Here is an 18,849-nt window from a genome sequence, read left to right as displayed (position 1 = left end):
AGCCATTATTTAAGTGTGCCAATTATTTCCACAATAAATTGCTTCGTCAAAAAAGTTCAGTAAAAGCATTCTTAGGACTTTGGTGGATCTATCTGAACTGTTAGACAATAAACAGGTCACTTACAGGTGGTCCAGGTGGTCCAATCAGTCCATTGTCTCCCTTCTGACCTGTTGAACCCTGAATAGAAAGACGGCAGCAAGAACAGAATTAGAAAGATTCTCATACAGTCAAACACATAATGGGTGACGAATGACGTCAAAAAACAGACGAATCCACAACTTACACTTGATCCCTTGGAGCCTTTCTGTCCTTGAGCGCCCTGTTGAAGAAGAAGTATCAAGAGATGAACAACAGATATGAAGTAGTGTGTTTGATTAATAAGAAATGGAACTTACAGAAATACCAGGGGGACCAGGAGGGCCGAGGGGACCTTGGGATCCACCGATACCCTAAACCCAGACAATGAGACATTAGTCAAAATGTGAGTAATAACTGTATCATGTAGGGGATGATACTTCATGGGTATGTTTGAATAAAACTGAGAGATATCATGTCTTGTATCACAATACGGGAAATGCAAGTAAAAAAATGACAACTTAATTAAGCAAACTTTTACTAGTTTATATTTAAAGTAATAATCTCGAAGATTTTCATTTAAATAAATGTCTGTTAAGTCACTATCTATCGCCGAATGAGGCAACGCAAAGGTGATTGAGCCTATGGCCCACTGATGAAAGCCTTTGCATTTGCAGTATTACAGACTGGGTGACTTTAAACAGTAATCTACTATGGCTGAACAAACAAAGAAAAGATCGATGACTACAGATACAACTTCAACAATAAGTGAAAATCCAAAGAAGAAGAAACAAATTCGATGCTCAGATGAAGGCAAACAGTCTCGCGACCGTCAGCGAGGAAAATCAAGAGTTACAACTGGAGCCAACCGTGGACGTCACACATGCGATACTGTCTGGATATCTGGGAGGTGTGCTCCCGCTATTACCGTTTATCGCCACAGGTGCCGCCAAAGAGAACGAAACTCAGATCTTTGAGATTACCACTTTAAATCATCTCAGAATCCTTTATTTGGACACAAGAAATTGTAGTAAAATTGTAGTATTTTCATTTGATCGCCATATAATTTTGCTAAATGCCAATAAGCAACATCCAGCCATACTTATGGAAATAACTATATACCCCATCACTACATGCGGGTCTTACTGGAGTTTACTCTTTAAGTCTAACAAAGTTTTACTTTCTCACATTCCGATAGAGACAATGGAGAGCATATTATACTCTGTTTGATACAGAGACTAACTTACGCCATCTCCCTTGCCACCTGCAGTTCCCTGAGGCCCAGGCAGACCTCTGTCTCCCTTCTCTCCGGGCTCGCCAGGAGGTCCAATGAGACCGATTAGACCCGGATGGCCCTGGAGCAGAAAAACAAAGAACACAGAGTGAGATAAAAGCGATGAAATAAGTTAAAAAGAACAAAACAATATTTGTTCTGATTATCCACTTGACAAAAAGCAATTTTCTGTTTAATTTCTGCTCGTTCATCATCTGCAGGAAATGAAAGCTGTTTTTTTTTGTCAAGGCAAAACAAAATTGCTAATTATCTGAAGGTTTATGCACAATATCTGGCCGGTCGGCCTCGGTACTGTCGTATTCTGCATATAAATAATTAGTGTGTTTATGGTGGTCGTCATATTTAACAATGGCGGTCTGTCTCAGCACCTGCTGCTGTGCAGAGTTATGACCATCTGCTGCAGACTACAGCATGCTGGCATTAAACCAATGACCATTACAAAGATGATATTATTGGACTTATACATATTCATTCAGTGCATTAAATCATTGTGTGAAGGCTCCTAACAGAGCAGAACCTTCATCTCACTGAGAGAGAGAGGGAACAGAGGCTTAGAGGCAATATGCAGAGATGTTAGCTCACTGCGGAGGCTACAGATAAGGTGCATAAGGAGATATGAGAGATACACAATAAAGCCATTTGAGATTAGCGTCGTAATAATGTCTTGCCTTCTCTCCCTTGTATCCAGAGTCACCTTTCATACCAGGAAGTCCAGGGGGTCCCTGTGGAGCGAGAGAATCAGAATGTCAAGTGTAATTTGAAACATTTCACATTATTTCACAGTAAAAGCCAAAGCGGACGTCTGCATTCATGCTAAGTATTCTGTATTTATCCTGCAGAGGTGCTGCTACAACTTGTATTACTTTAGGAGTTCATTATCCTATAACAATCAATCCAGTCATTGTAAAATGTGTGACATAAGCCCCATAATTCCCCTGAGCCTGAAGCGATACCTTCAGGTGTCTTATTCTGTCTGAGCAAGAGCCCCCTAAAAAAAGCTATTAGTATGACTGTCATGTATGATAAAAGAAGCATCACACATATAAAAGGCTGAATCTCGCAAATGTTATGAAGCAGTTTTAGGGCCTGTGTCCACTCAGGGCGCTTTTTGGATCTTTTAGACTAACACATCAATTTCAGAGCGCTTCTCACCAGGGCTTACTGTTGCTAGGTTACGAAAGATGGCTTCACTTGGAAGTGACCGTTAAGTGTGACTTAAACTGCTCTGTGTGCTTAATAATCGCTTTTACTCAAGGAAAACATGAGCCCTTTTTACGCTGCGTTCCGCCTCAGCGCCGTAACGAAGCTCCGCCGTCATGCAGCCTTTGCCATTTTACATTGGACCAAGCTACGCTGACATAAAGCCGCCCCAGTGTGTGTTTTTACATAGCGTTCTGGTGTTGTGTAAGCAAAATGCGCGTGAGGTGTAAACAAGCACAAATACTCAAATACACACACACACGGTGCGGTTTACACAGACGCCGTTTCGCCTCTGTTACTACCTCCGATGCCGGCTCAGAGGCGGAACGACTTCGCCCCACCACTCCGCCTCCGTGCGTTTTACATAGAAGACAGACCATAACAGAGGTATAATAATCCTGCCTTGAACTGGCAGTGTATAAGGCGCCATAGGAACATGAATCGTGTCCTGGCATTAGCAGCAGCACTAGACGTGGAAATTGTACCCTTGAAAAAACGAAAGGATTAGCTTGCCCTTTGCAATTGTTGTTGAAAAAGCTGATATCTGAAGTCCCGCCCCTTCTTGATTTTGATTAGTCGGTGAGGGAGAAGTGACATTGACAAGCGCGGTGGTTTTCCAAAAGTTGAACTATTTTGAAATGAGAGGTGTTTTTGTGCTGAGCACCGAAAATGCTGAACTGAACTGTTTCAGTTGACCAATTTCATGTCATTTCAAGGCTATAACATGCAACTCACGACTTTTATTTAACAAGGGTTACACAATATGAGAGTGTTTTGACTTGGACTAAAAATTTAACCACTATTTTGTTTGATAAGGAGGTGAAAGAAGATGTCTTACAATAGGTCCAGGTGGGCCGTCTTGACCAGAAGCACCAGGGAGTCCTTGCTCACCCTGAAAATAAAGACAGAATAATTTCGGTAATTGTTAATAACAGTGGAATATTCTTTGGAGATACTAAGCTGAGTATTTTATGAAGCAAAAATAGTAGTCTTTATTTAATTTCATTTGAAATTCAGTCTCATTGTGACCAGGTTAGATTGTGAAACCTGTGGCATAAAGAGGACATGTTTTTTATGAGGTATAATGTACTCACGACAGGGCCAGGAATTCCACGCAGCCCCTCAGGACCAGACTTTCCAGGAGGTCCCTGAGGTCCGACAGGTCCAGTTTTCCCAACAGGCCCCTCGGCTCCGGCTTCTCCCTATAAAACATTAAAGTAACCATTACTCCCTTTTCATGGTCTAAGGCCTCATACACATCTAACCAGATAAATATATTCTTTTATGTCTTTTTATTGACAAAGAGAGGCTTATCATCAAACGTATTGTGTGTATCCTTGAGTCGTAGTAAACATGTTGAATGCATTTCTTTCCATAAACACTTTAAAGGCCCTCATATACGTCCTGGTGCAGCAGATACAAACTCAAAGAAACACTCTGATGAGAATGACAAAAAGACCTTTATCCCACTTTGATAATTAAACCAAAGCTGTTCTCAAATGTCAAATAGTTCGATATTCTGCATTGTTCCTCAGATTGGAAGAATTCGAGGATTAGCAGCATCCAAACAGATCAAATGTTAGCAGATCTCATCTATCGTCTCCGAGCAGAAACATCGAGTTTGTATGTATTGAAGATCCGGACATGTCATATCGACTAGGCTCATAGAAGGAGGGGATTAAATTGTTCTGACAACCAATTAGGCCTGGATTTGACACTCGAGGATCCCCCACACAGGCTTTGTCTTGTCTCCATCAAATCAACTCTAATCCTTTACCTCAATGTGGACAGAATGTGCACTTTGTATGTGTGTGTGTTTGTGTGAGACAGCTCAGAGATGAAAAAGAACAAAAGAGAGAGCGAGGCTTTGTCTGAGATTTGTCAGGCTCTCTGTCTCTGCTCCTTTTCTTTGAAACAACGGATTTAGAGACAAACAATTTCTTCCAGGCTTATAAAGATTTTTTTTTCCCTCTTTAATGCTCCTCAGCTATGCAAACACTAGCATGTTATGGATTTTGACAAAGCAATCAAATCTGCTGATAGCCTCCAGAAACCCCGCTGCCTCCTCTGCGAGACTAATTCAACAATTTAATAAAAATATACACAATCTGAGGGTGAACATGGGCAGGATATTAGAAGAAAGGATCTCAGTCTTTGTTTCTTTAGACATCTATCATTACAGATATTTCATTCACTTTTGTCAGAATAGCTCTAGTAGCTCAATTGAGCTGTTTCTATGAGTGGGTCTCTATTTTATTTATCTCGTGAACATGCACGAAGATGCACATGCCAGCCCACAGATGACGTCATACACAGTCCTACAAATGTCACACTCCCCCTCTGATCTGGTGGTGGTAATGTGTTAAGATTAGCTACAATGTGACAGCAACCAAAAGGGATGAAGAAGACTGCATGCTGGTCAGCACGGATGTTACCGATGATACATTTAAAACACAGAAAAACTCAGCTTTGCAAATCTTTTATGGGACGGAGAGGAACTTGACATGTTTGTTTTACCTCAAGGAGACAATGAGTTTTAAAAACTACATGTCCTGAACTCTACTACTGAATACTTTATGTTTAAGTGTAAATACAAAGAGATTAATGCTTGTTATTGTGTGTCCATAATGTCCTGGGGAGTTCACTAAAACTACCACTACTACTGCTACTTCAACTACCAGTACCACAACCACTACTACTACCACTACAACTACTACTTCTAGTACTACTACCACTACTACAACTACTACAGCTATTACAACTACTTCTACTACTACTACAACTACTTCTAGTACTACTACAACAACTACAACTATTACAACTACTTCTACTACTACTACCACTACTACAACTACTACTACCACTACTACAACTACTTCTAGTACTACTACCACTACTACAACTACTACTACCACTACTACAACTACTTCTAGTACTACTACCACTACTACAACTACTACTACCACTACTACAACTACTTCCTGTACTACTACCACTACAAGTATTACAACTACTTCTAGTACTACTACAACTACTTCTAGTACTACTACCACTACTACAACTACTACAACTATTAATACTACTTCTAGTACTACTACGACTACCACTACTACAACTACTATTGGTACTACTACTACTAGTTCTACTACTACTACTACTACCACTACTACAACTACTACAACTACTCCTAGTACTACTACTACTACAACTAGTAGTACTACTAGTGCTACTATAACTACTACTACAACTACTACAACTACTTCTAGTACTACTACCACTACTACTACTACTACAACTAGTAGTACTACTAGTGCTACTATAACTACTACTACAACTACTACTAAAAAAGCAACGACCTCAAAATAAAACACTACATTTAAATGTATGTAAACATTAGTTTGTTAGAAAGTGTATTCTCCATACTGTCTGAGTGTAGTCGTATGGTGCTTTGAAACGTTTCACATTTCATAAGTTAGGTTGACCTTCTGAGCACTGACTCTCAAAGTTATGCTAGCAGGTAATTAGAGTTAACTTAATAATCAGACATGTAAATATTGAACACCTTTTTAATTAAAGTCGTTCTTTACTTCCGTATAATTATAAAGCCGAGCGAGAATAAGATCTACAGCTTCAATAGTCAGTGTTAAAGTCAAGCTAATGACAGACTGTTGGCGACTTACCTTGGATCCCTTTTCTCCCTGTCTGCCCTCCTGACCTGCTTGTCCAACAGATCCCTGAGAAGAACATCAGAATAATGCAATTAAAGTTCTGTACGTAAAAACCTTAAATACACAAATATGTTACTGTAATCAACAACAAGCTAACAACTTTACCCCCTTGTGTTAAACCCTTTAATATAAACCTATTTAAAAGGTCATTCCTCTCTAAAAGGTAAATGATTCCACATGTTAAAGCAGCAGTTTTATGTACATACTAATCGTTCAGCTGGTTGCACGCTCTGACCTTGAATCTTTTTTAAAGAGAGCGGCTTTTGCAGGGCGAGCCAGCCTCGGTGCGAGCAGACTGCCCTACATTCCAAACATACCGAGCTAAAAGCACATCAGCATTTTCACCAAACAGCCTCTGGTCAAAACCTCGTAAGTGGGCTGTCATTCGCCATTAGAAACCATAATCAAATAGACCAAACAAAAGCCACCGGACTTCAATGTAGGTTATGAGCCCTGCCAACTGTGTATGTGCATTAGTGAATGTGTGTGTCCCCCCGTGCATGTTTGTGTGTGCTAATGTAGTCAAGCAGCCTCATGCATCAGTGAGCACCAAACCTGAGTCAATTTGGAGGAGATATTGGGAGAGAGTCTAACTCTGCATTACCTCAGTGAAGGATAAAAACTCATATCGCAAAGTCCATTAATATGGACATGGAACTGGGGTCTAATTTGTTCGGTAGCCTCTGTCACCTGGATACTATCGCTTGGAATACCAATTGTGGGTCTAAAAAGTGCTTACCATACCAACGTTTTTAAAATGTATGACCGACCGCTCGAGCCTGCAGTTAAATTCAAGCAGGAAAACAAGCAAACTAGACAGCCTGGTGCTACTGCAGAGAGCATTTCTGACAGTGAAGCCACCAAAGGTGGATATATTTAAACACATTGTACATCAGATAATGCTTTTTGTATAGTATATATCCTTTGAGCATCTTCTGCCCAACAGTATGCATGACTGTACAGTGTCTCACCACAAGTTGTGTGGTCACAACAAGATGAGATATTAATGTGCTTCAGCCAGACAGTATTTTAATCATTGAAATCTCCAAGGCAGGCAATGTGGATAAAAGTAGCACACAGCTTGGCTAAGTGTTCTCCCCTCACTCATATCCTTACTCCATATTTATACATATTTAAAGGTGACATATGTTAGCTCTGCAATCAATTTTCTATTATTCTAACCAGTTTATTGAATCACGTTGGTAAAGTTTATTTCGTAGAAAAAATCGTATACATATTTTAATTTAGTTATTTTTCGGAGCCTCTCCTTCCTCCTGAAACGAACAAGCCATTTTGCCATTCAAAGGTCAGACCTTAGTCACGATTGGCTGACAGTATTTAGAGTGACCGCGTAGCCTCTCCCCCACAAGTGTGATCCCAAGTGGGGGAAGGGCCACACTGCGCTGTCACTCCAAAGTTGTAGAAAACATGGCTGCTCTAGGATTGGTTATTTGGCCTTATATGTACGAGCCAGAATTGCTAGGAGGTATCAGAATGGTAAGTTGAAACGACTTGATTACAAGCTCGTGCAAGAAGGCAGCCAGAGCTGAATGACAGTGAATGACGATTGGTCGATTTCAGCGAAAGCAAGGCTCTACGTAGAAACCTGCAGCTGTTCTGAACGGCCCGTTTCAGAGGCGACCTTTTAAAAATGTAATTCTGGAAAAACACGGAATTATGCAGATTTCACTTTTTCACTGTGAACAATAAACACCCAAACGTGAAACCCAAAATATGTGAATATCCATTCAAAAGATATGGCCCCTTTAAAAGCCACTGTGAGGAACTTTCAGTTTGTGTCAATTTTGGCGCCCCCTGTGGACAAAGCCGTACCTCTTATCTCTTTGCTGGTTTTGTCCTGTTCATGCTTAAATGGTCTTTAACAAAAAATCTCATCCTGCTTTCTTTAACAGTCACATGTATCACTCACTTTAAATTTCTGCCCTGGAAATTATAAACAAAGGCAGCATGCAGCTAATCGCTTCCTCTGACACCTACCAGTTTCAGGCATTAAAAACAACTATATAGAAATAATCAATCTTGTCACTGATGCTCTGGTTTGTTTTTGTAGCTCATATAGATTCATTACAATTAAATTCAGTCTGTTTCATAACCAGTGAAAAACTCCTCACAGGAGCTTTAAAGTAAAGTTTTTATTTATTTATTTTTTATTTAATAGTTTTAGTCTTTTTTTCTTATAGTATCGTTTTCTTTTAAACCATGTACCTAATTTCTTTCATTCATTTTCATGTCCTAACATGCTCTGGAATGACAATAAACCTTCTTGAATCCTTGAAAATGTACTGAGTGAAATGTACAATATTTCCTCTGATACAAAAAAAAATAAAAGTAGAGAGCAGCTTGAAGTAAAAGGACCTCAAATATGCAGAGGACTTGAGTAGGACAACATTCATTGTCCTTGGATAAAAATCTGTGATTAGACTGATATTTATGACATCCAAGAGTTGTATTGGATGTGTGCTGTATAATGTTTTTGTAAATATACAGAGAGGGCTGGAGAGAAGTTAGACTTTACTGAGCACCATCTCTGAATATGTACACAAAACAATATTAGCTTAAATGTTAGTTAGTAGCTTAAAAGTTTCTTTCCTCTTTTGCTATACTGTTCCCGCCTGTCACACAGCACATTAATGCCGTGATGTACTGCTAACTGTTAAACATTATTACGGTAAATAGAAGGCAACAATAAAAAATGCTACGCTAGTAAAATGAAATCATCTCGGCTCAAACCTCTTCTGACAGAAGGAGCAGTCAGTGCCAGAAATTAAAGTGACAAACATGTTTCCACACATTAGCAGCAGCAGCTTCAGCCCTGCTGCTTTCACAGCACGAGAAGTCAAGCTCATAGTATGTCAATGATCTCTTACCTTCAATTACTGCCTACTCTAGACCCCCAGTTTACCTAATGAGCATCAAACCCTCTCTAACGCATGTATATTAGCTGAAAACACAAAATATCTGTGGGTAACTGTGAATACAAAATCTCAAAAGTCTAGCAGAATAAAAATCTCAAAATCATTTTCAAAATGTACTCACCCTTTTGCCCGGAGGTCCTGGCACTCCAGCCTCACCAGATGGACCTGCAGGGCCCTAAAGTAGAGCAGATAACACACTTAACTCCACTCCAGGAGAGTATTGTAAAATAATGACAAATCTATCATCTTGTCAAGGTTATATCTTTAACTATTTTGCAATTTCCCGTTATTGTACACACTAAATCTGTGGTTCTCAACTGGTGGGTCAGGACCCCAAAGTGAGTCGCAGAGCTGTTTTCATCCGGTCGCAGATGTGTGCATGAAAAAAAGAAAGTTGTGGCAAAAAGTCCATGCTGCGCTTTTATTTTGAAGGACATGGGTTTCCAATGATGTGCGTGCAGTAGTAGTGTAGTTTATTCACACTCCATGTATTGACTAATTGGGAAATCTCTATTTACAGATTCTACACAGAAATGTAGACTCTGTAGGCAGGGACGTGGATTTCCGGGACAGCAAGTGTTCCGGTTTCCGTTTGTAGTACGCTTGTAGTCCGAGTAGTATTGACCAATCACATATCAGCAGGCTGCGGCGTATGCGGGAAAAACAGTCTGTGTGCAGAGTAAAAGCAGGCGGAACATAATGCGCCGTAATGACATCTCGGCTCTCATCAGCGGCTATCTGATGATGATTTAGCTTCTTATTAATCTCTATAAACAGACATCTGCATGCTAAAAGCTAACAATCTGTTTTGGATCTAAAATTTAGCTTGAGATAAATTCCCTTGACACGGTGGCACAAAAAACGCTCAGCGTTCAGATTTCCCGACTTCCTCGAATGCATCAGAAATTATGGATCCGACCTCCGTTAAACAAAACAGCATTTTAAAAGTAGTTTTCTTCTCCTCTTGAGGACAGACCTGACAAAGCTTCATTTTGACTTCTTACTAATTTGCATCATGATGTTGAAACTTCGGCGAAGGTAAGACCCGTTAATTAAAGTCAATCACAGGAAAAACGTTTTAATTTTCTCTAAACAATGCAGCACTACATGCCCGGGCATGTTCACAGGTGTCCCCAGAGGCTGTATCGTTGTCAGACTACAGCTGATGGGATCTGAGGTTGCTAATTGGTTAGTCCCAGCTACAGCTACATTTACATTCTTAAAACTTGATGAGCCCTAATGTAGTCACATTTATGTTGCACTTTTTTAGTGTATTTCTGTTGAAAAACAGCTGCTAACTGAATACATTGTAGAGTTAATATATTCCTCTTGTGCACTGCTACCTGCTGGTCATTTTGATTGACTATTATACTGTTGTGTTTTGACATGCTGTGATGGTCCGTCTCAGGTCCAAACTGCACCATTTTTCATTAGATAAGTGGTTAAAAAATGAAAGAAACTTGGGTCGCGATTTGTCTTTAAGGAGGTGGTGGTGGGGCCTGAGGCGAGACCAGTGGTCAACCACTGATCTAAAAGATTACTAGTTAACTAGTAACACTTACAGGTTGTCCGGCGTCGCCATCATCTCCTTTGTCGCCTGCTAAACCATCAAGACCCTAAACAAAACACACATATAGTAAGTCAACATATATTCACTGAATAGCATCATATAAACACAACTATATGATGTATCAGGGGGGAAATTATGCACTTACAGCAGCACCAGGCTCACCAGAGGGACCTGGCTCTCCTGGGAAGCCCACAGGACCCTGCAGACGGATGGAGACAATGAGAAGTCGGAGCTTTACTCAGATGTGCGACATCACGTCAACAACAAGTCAGGCAGCAGACAGCTCAACTGAGAAACATGACACAATGATTCTGCCGCTGACAGCTTTAATAGCGCATCAGTCACGGCTGCGTGTGAAACAGACGAGCCGACGTACAGGGTTACCCTTGGGGCCGTCATCTCCAGGGGGTCCGCGAGCACCGGCGGGTCCGGCAGCTCCGGGTGGGCCGGTTTCTCCCTTCTCTCCTGTCTCTCCTCTGGGGCCCTAGAGGGGAAAAAAACATCACAGGTTTGTCAAAATGAAGACAACATAAGGGCTCTGACAGTACCGAGACATGTGTGTCATCTGATGTGTCACTACAACTGGCGTCAAAACAAGCATCACACTCCGTCTCAGAAGTATGATTCATAGCGCTTCGAATCGTCTGCTCCAGACTTTTATTCTGAAATCATATTTTGATCGTCTGAATGATTACACTAAACAGTCATATTATTACATTATCATTTCAGTGCTGTAGTAATAGCAGCGGCAGTGTCTTAAAGCGCTGGCTATGACTCAGAGCAGCAGTTGGAGCGTAATTACAAGCGCAGAATCGTTAGGCGGCCCATTAGAGCAGAGCCTTCCTCTTGTCGATGCCAGCATGCCACCTTGGAAATTGACCTCGATGTGACGTGCAACAGTGGCTCTATCTGTCACTGTAAACAGATAGGTGCTAGCAGATGGGTACGTCAATACAGCCTGCTGGAGTGTGTGACTGGCCTTTACACATGAGTCAGGTGCAGCCCGCCTGCTCTACAAACCGACGCCTGCTGCTCGGCGTGGATCAACGGTACTGCTCTGATCGGAGATATCGAAGATTAGGATGTTTACTGTGAAAACTTTATTGTCTTTATAGGTGGGATATTTGTCTTGGGCTAATCACCCATGCTGCAGCCATAAACAAAGAGAACAACAAAACAGCATACCCATGATATAATAAAACAGGCATCAAAATGACCCTGATGTAAATAAGAAATATCAGTGCCAAATAGCAACTCTGAAGATAAATACATACATAAAGTGCAACAGTGAACAGTGCAAAGTCGCCATCCCTCTGGCCTTTTCTGGCTTTTATCTGCCACTATTTAAAAGCTAAGTAGACGCAGGGATAAAAGAATTTTTGAATCTGTTTAATCTGCAGCGGGGAACTCGAAATCTTCTACCAGAGGGTCGCAGCTCATACTTGCTCTGCAGAACGTGAGACGTGTCACAGATGATCAATCATTGTTTGTACCACTGGAAAAAGCAGAGGCACTTTTTCTCTGTGAACACTGCATGCTGCATAAGGACACTGAGGCTGCAGCAGATGTCATTAAAAGCTAATTTTGATGATTTTATTGTGAAACTCTCTTCTCTGCTCCCGTCTTACCCTCACCTGTAATAACCGCCTCGCACACGAGGTTGGAGTAATGACAGCACCAACAGCGGAGGTGTCTAAATGTGGCTGAGCTAATTATCTGCTGAAAAGCCCTGAGGATGCTAGCATAGCTACACATCAGCCTACAGTAACAAGGCGGTAAAGTACTCCGAGGTAGAGCAGCCCCCACAGCCGAGGTGTCAAATAAAAGAAACATAACTTAATGAGCTTCACGCTCGCAGATATTCACGGGCGGATTGTTTAAATAGTCGCAATTACACGAGGGAGGGACTGTACTCAAGGCAGACGGCTGGATTCTGCGTCCTGCGACTTGAAATTTAGAGGCTGTTTACACGTATAAATTGTCGGTTCTTTTGTTTTTGCAAATACAAAATGAGAAAAGGAACACTTACTCCAATACCAGGCTCTCCAGCTGATCCCGGGTTGCCAGCTTCGCCGGTTTCTCCCTGTTATAAAACAGAAACAAAGATTAAAGTGGGGAAACGAGGCTCATCACACACCTGCAGTAAACAGCCCACATTCTAACACAGGCGTGTGTATGTACCACGCTGCCAAAAAGGTTCTTCTCTTATTTTAAAGCAAGAAAAGCAGAAGAAGAAGGAAACGTATTCTTACCTTCTCACCAACGCCTCCCATTGAACCGATACCTCCAGGAGGACCTTGTGCACCCTGTGGAAGAGTCACAGAGAGGACAACGAGAGGTTACACAACCAAAGTTTGAATCTGTTAAGAAAAGTCTTCTTTTTTTTTGGCAGAAGTTGGATTTTTAGAGTTGTGAGTGAAACTGTCAAAGAGAAGAACAAACGCTTGAACTTACATTGGCTCCGCTGGGACCCTGGGGACCTCTGGGGCCGGGAGGACCAGGTGGACCCTGCCCGCAAAAACACAAATGTTCAGTACAGATCAAGCAGAAGGCAAACTGAATCTCTACCTCGCTTCCACTGTAAAAAAGAAGGTAGTTAGCCGGATGGAGGAAGAACGAGGAAGAGGCGATGTGCGTTGCTAGCTCAGCTAACCCGAGGTTGCGGTGTCAACAGGTCGGCTCAGTCTTTTCTCCCTCGCTCAACATGCGTCTTCCCCTCCTCATATTGTAAAGTTAGTTTGAGTAGCAACAGTAACCTTGAGAAATAAAAGATTTGATCATCTTCAGGAACACTTTTCTGACTCCCACTTTTGTTTTGCTTGTGACTGAGCTCTGAGTATGTGCGCTGCCGAGTGTGTGATTTCTTGGTAACACTCTTTGAGGCCATGTAATCCTCAGAATTTCATTTGTGTGTGTATGATCATAAAGCAATCAGCTCAGGTTTTCTGCAAGTGTGCTAGTGAGATTGTAAGTCATAACATCAATCCCCCTTTAAATATCTTCACATGATTAATGACGAACTACACAGAGTGTAACTGTACTGAGAAAGATAATACATTATAGGGGAAAACATCATACTGCCAGGGAACAGAGCAGGCAAACTTTCCACCAGCACAAATGTTTGTGTCAATACGTCTTCCACAGACTTCAGAAGCATCTGTCAAGAGGCTCCTGGAGTTGCCAAACTCAGCAACCAGCCAAAACTTCAGAACAATCAGCACAATTTCCCACCTCGCTGGGCTGTACGTGAAAACAATGTGAATCTCTGCAACAGAGGAAAAAGTCACAGAGAAAGCTGCACTCACCATCGGTCCGACGTCTCCGTTTTCTCCCTTCTCACCAGGAGGGCCGGGCAGACCCTGCGAACAAGACAAATAACGTTCAGATCAAAGTAAAAAAAGGTCATGTGAGGCAGCACCTGAGACAAAACGGCACATTAAGAAGAATCCACGGACAGGAGCATAAATACATTTCTGCAGCTCATTAACAGGTCCTCTCAGGTGATGTGTACAGAGCAGTGGGATTTAGGATGCGGCGTGATGGAGAACGCATTAATACAAGCAGAACCCCTGAGTGTAAACACACAATTAGTCAAAAGGGACACCTATTGTAATTAAAGGGTATGGGAGGCTTGGGTATAATCAGCCTGTGTAAATTACAGGCTGGGAGCTCCATCCATCTACGTCCACAGGCAAGTGGAAACAAAGGGGACAGCACAGACGCTGTGTATTATCCACTTTTTGGATTCAGTCATGTTTGAATGCAGCCGAGGTTCACAGTGTGTCTGCAGCCAGATGAAGCAGCTCTCACTTTCTATTGTAAGTTATTGTTTACCTGCATAATTACAGTTATTATTTGCTGTGTTGGTTAAGCTCAGATGATGGAGCACGCGTAAAAAAAAAGGGTGGGTGGAAAGCAGCGGTAATGATAAGTTGCTGTAAAGTCGCAATGACATGGATATCGATCACTGAAATAACATGCGTGTAGTTTCAGCCCATTTTGTTGATTTACTGTACCTGTGCAACAGCAGCTACAGCAGGCTAATTTATAATGTGTCCTGACTGGGGCTTCAGTCATTGTAATAAAGTAAGGAGGTGGTGAGAATGGAAAAATAAATAAAGCATCAACTTATTATGTATAATGTTTGGATGTGACGGCTCTTGATGAATGCAAGGCTTCTTTGTAGAAAAAGTGTTCTAATGGATTAGAGGCTGGAGAGAAGAGTAATATTACATATCAGAGCGAATCAATAGCTGTTTACTCTGGATTCGGCATTCCCCTTTATTTCCACACTAGCCTTGAACTGCAAGTACACTCTGGTGTAATCAAATCCAATATTTACTCTCCTCTACGTCCACATCTTAACCTCTTAAATCTGAAGAAGTCATCCGCTCAGCGAGGGGGAATATTCCTCGGCAAACACGGGACCAAATGATGGAAGCCTTTCAAAGCGAAGCCATTCATTCCCCATAGTCAAAAATCATTAATGCTGCGGATAATTGCATTGAAGAGCTGAGTTCGCAGCGGCTGCTGCCATCTATTGAAGGGCGGCCTAGCCAAACATAATTAAAAGAGTGGAGATGGAGTGCATTATGCCCAATTAAAAGCCAATTGCACTTAATAACAATGTTATCTGGCCCTATTGACCAGCAGGGCTCCGCTCTAATCATCCTCAGAGAGTCCTTGGATAATTGACTTTGAGATTTTCTAAAATGTGCCGTTTCTTTATTCACTGCCACCAAAGCAAGTTTCTTGGAATTTAGCTGATTGGCTTAAATGATCAAATGCTTTGCCCTTTAGCTCTACTCTCACTCATTTGCAGTTTGAGGAAAAAAGGAGCAGAACAGAGCAAAGCAGAGCGGAGCAAAGTTAAGTCTTTATCTTAGTATGAAATCCTTATGGGACAACAAAGGTCCAGGAGAGGGAATGCAAAAACTATACTGAATAAGTTCAGATAGTTTCCCTAAGTGAGACATTTGTTACTTAAAAAAGAACTGTGGGTCCAACTGACAGATATGAGATGAAAGCTTTTAGTGTGAAATGACTCAGCACTCTCAGTTTAACAGCCATATCTACTAGTCGTGGGAATCGCAGGGTAATACCTAATATCTACCTTAAAGCTCCTGTGAGGAGTTTTTTTAAGGTTATGAAACAGACTGAAATTAATTCTGATGTCTCTATATGAGGTACAAAAGCAAACCAGACCATCAGCGACAATATTGATTATTTCTCTATAGTTATTTTTAACGCCTGAAACCACAGGGGGGGGGGGGGGGGGTAGGTGTCAGACGAAGCGATTAACTGCATGCTGCCTTGTTTACATTTTCCAGGGCAAAAATTTAAAGCGAGTGATACATGTGACTGTTAAAGAAAGCAGGATCTAACATTTTTTGTTAAAAACCACTTAAGCACGTACAGGACAAAATCAGCAAAGAGATAAGAGGTACGGCTTTGTCCACAGGGGGCGCCAAAATCAACCTTAAGTTCCTCACAGGAGTTTTAAGTTAGCTAACGTTAGTTCAAATTAGCCACCACAGACTACTCGTCATACACTATAAAGGGGTTTCTGTCAAAACAGCCATGTGTAAAGAATTGAAGAGGGTAGGTTTTGATTAGCTATTGTTTTTATCTTTTTATTGTGATATTTATTCCCTAAAAAGTTACATAGTATCCTTTCAATACCAAAAACGGACGCGAAAATGCTTTCCATGAATTTATAAACAACAACCATTAAGAATGAGATAAATGGCCTCAGATCGATGTGTGCTGAAGTGGAAAATAAAACTGCAGGTCGCGTAGTGATTAAAGATCTTAAATGTTACCCTTCTCCACAGCCTTTAATATGAAAAGTCCATGTTTGTGTAGGGAAACACATTAACAGTAGTTCAATCAGATTATTTTTAGGTTTAACAAAAGCTTCTGTTCTTGCTTTACACTTGCTGCACCTCTTCTGTGAATCCTCTGGGAAATGTGTACTGTGATATTTCTATGATGATAATAAATTGACAAAAATATCAGATCAAATACACAGCAGCTGGTCTCATGTTTGGGCCTGGGAGCTCTGCAGGGAAGCAGTTTACTGCATGATAATGATGTGGTCTGAGTGGAAAACCAATGACAGTCTCCCCTCCAACATTAACGCAGCGGCACAACGCCAAATGCAAAATGTTTGCGATGGTGATGGATTTTTAGCACTGTCAATGCCGGGGAAAGTCCTTGAAGGTGGAAAAAGCATTATTTCCCCGGGAGCTATACAAAGTGTTATTAGGAGCCGAGGCTGCATTAATAAATTATGCTGTTTGGATGCAATGTAAATGATGTAAGGAGAGATGAAATGCTGTCAGTTTAAAGGGTGTGAAGAACCCGTTCTGCTCTGCCTGGATGTGACAGAGGGAGAGCGATGTGCATACCTACTCGGCTGCGTTCAACGTGATCTGGATGTCGTGTGTTCACAGAAAGAGAGAAAGAGAGTCAACATCTGTGTGTAAAGATGCTAATCTGATGTGGACTCACCTGCAGTCCGATGGGTCCTGGTAGACCAGGGAATCCTCTGGATCCTTCGTCTCCTTTCTGGCCAAACATCCCCTGCTGTCCTCTCGGTCCAGACTCGCCATCGCTGCCCTGTGGGAGGTCAGAGTTCATTAAACCCAAACTTCTTTATTCTGATCCCAATTAGCCGCAGCTTCAGCAAACATAAGTCAGCAAACACTGGTATCCATGTGGATTCCTCTTAAGGGATTTCTTTGTCCTCTTAATCCCTTTCAAGGTTATGGAGGAGTGCATCCGAGCTCACGTGGCAGAGGCTGGGTCGATGCTGGAGTTCAAACACAGATTAGGACGGACAGTTACCTTAAGGTCTTATCTGAAGGTCATTTTATAGCTAGTTCATCCATCTATCAAACCTCCACACCCACATATGTTCTTCCTCAGGGCCGTTAAGGGGGCTGGAGCTTTTCCCAGCATGCACTCTGGACAGGTCAACAGCACAGACTGTATATAAAAAGTGGATGTGGCCTCTTGGTCTCAAAAGGGAAGCCAATGCGGATGGGCCTTCAACCTGCATTCTTACTAATGGCCAGCAATCCAACCAGCACTGGGTCAGATTTTATGGAGCCAGATGAGAAAATGACTTCCAACTTGATTTATTTCCTCTGGAAATATTTTACTTCTTAGTCTTCTTCAATACAAAACGATGTTCATTTAGTAAATTATGGTCCAAATTTGAGAGTAAATTTGACGATAAAGCAGGATATGCTTGGGGGCGTGGCTACCTCTGATTGACAAGTTGCTAACACTGCAAATTGTCAATCAGGATCTACCCTCTTGTCCTATATGGTTCCAAAAAACAGAATGGCGATTGCCAAAATGCCTAACTTAAGGCTTCCATAGGGGCTTTTCGACAGCAGGAACTTTCCCCAGGAACCTTCTGAGGAACTGTGTGTCTCGAGAGCAGGAACCAGGGTCTAAATTTAGTTCCGGGGTAATGATTCCAAAGGTCCAGGAACTTTCATTGCGGGGCCTGCAGTGCTGATCGTTTCTGATTGGTCGAGTACTCGCCGCGTTTTATTTCACCCGCCATGTTTAAAAGACTACAGCTGCACGCTCACTGTTATGCTTCGAGATTGTAGAAGAAAGCCTATGACAGATAGACCGACGGCTAGGTGCAGGCCTAGCTGAGCATTTATGCTGGAATAGGAAACAGCGACCCGGCAGTGTAGTGTTGATACTTTTATTGCTTCTCCATATGTCATTGGCCTGATTGGCAAAATCTTCCGGGGACTTTAGGCCGCTGTGGAAACGCAGACAACAATGGGCCACAGGAACCATTTAGTTCCTTGAAGAGAAGATCCTGGTACTAAAAGTTCCTGGTGCTTTTGTACCGAAAACGGGTGTTCACAAACCAATGGGGAACAGTCTGTGGTCAACAGTGTACTTCAGGGCTAACTCATAACCAGACATAGGAGTCAAGGAGTCAGCCTGCAAATCTTTCGAGCAGGGAAGCCTATTTAAGCATTTGGAGGGAAATACTAAGAAAACTGGACACT

The 18,849-nt window shown here is 41.8% G+C and overlaps 1 protein-coding gene across 1 annotated transcript in view; it reads right to left on the bottom strand.

Moving 5' to 3' along the window:
• The window catches only part of LOC138611367 (collagen alpha-1(XI) chain-like), a 102,437-nt gene that overhangs the window by 5,239 nt on the left and 78,349 nt on the right, over nt 1-18,849 (bottom strand). Inside the window, exons 46-62 of the mRNA XM_069684431.1 lie at nt 17,318-17,425; nt 14,110-14,163; nt 13,259-13,312; nt 13,057-13,110; nt 12,834-12,887; nt 11,181-11,288; nt 10,950-11,003; nt 10,797-10,850; nt 9,356-9,409; nt 6,251-6,304; nt 3,665-3,772; nt 3,409-3,462; nt 2,039-2,092; nt 1,324-1,431; nt 397-450; nt 285-320; nt 125-178 (exon numbers count right to left, since the gene is read on the bottom strand). Of these exons, the coding sequence (XP_069540532.1) occupies nt 125-178; nt 285-320; nt 397-450; nt 1,324-1,431; nt 2,039-2,092; nt 3,409-3,462; nt 3,665-3,772; nt 6,251-6,304; nt 9,356-9,409; nt 10,797-10,850; nt 10,950-11,003; nt 11,181-11,288; nt 12,834-12,887; nt 13,057-13,110; nt 13,259-13,312; nt 14,110-14,163; nt 17,318-17,425 (1,116 nt within the window). The remainder of the gene's footprint in view (nt 1-124; nt 179-284; nt 321-396; nt 451-1,323; nt 1,432-2,038; nt 2,093-3,408; nt 3,463-3,664; nt 3,773-6,250; nt 6,305-9,355; nt 9,410-10,796; nt 10,851-10,949; nt 11,004-11,180; nt 11,289-12,833; nt 12,888-13,056; nt 13,111-13,258; nt 13,313-14,109; nt 14,164-17,317; nt 17,426-18,849) is intronic.

Source organism: Semicossyphus pulcher, unplaced genomic scaffold, assembly GCF_022749685.1.
Source record: "Semicossyphus pulcher isolate SPU_LCO1_2020_fin unplaced genomic scaffold, fSemPul1.0.p SCAF_7, whole genome shotgun sequence".
Lineage (NCBI taxonomy): Eukaryota > Metazoa > Chordata > Actinopteri > Labriformes > Labridae > Semicossyphus > Semicossyphus pulcher.
The sequence above is the reverse complement of the archived record's forward strand: the minus strand, read 5'-3'. Positions and strand labels throughout refer to the sequence as shown.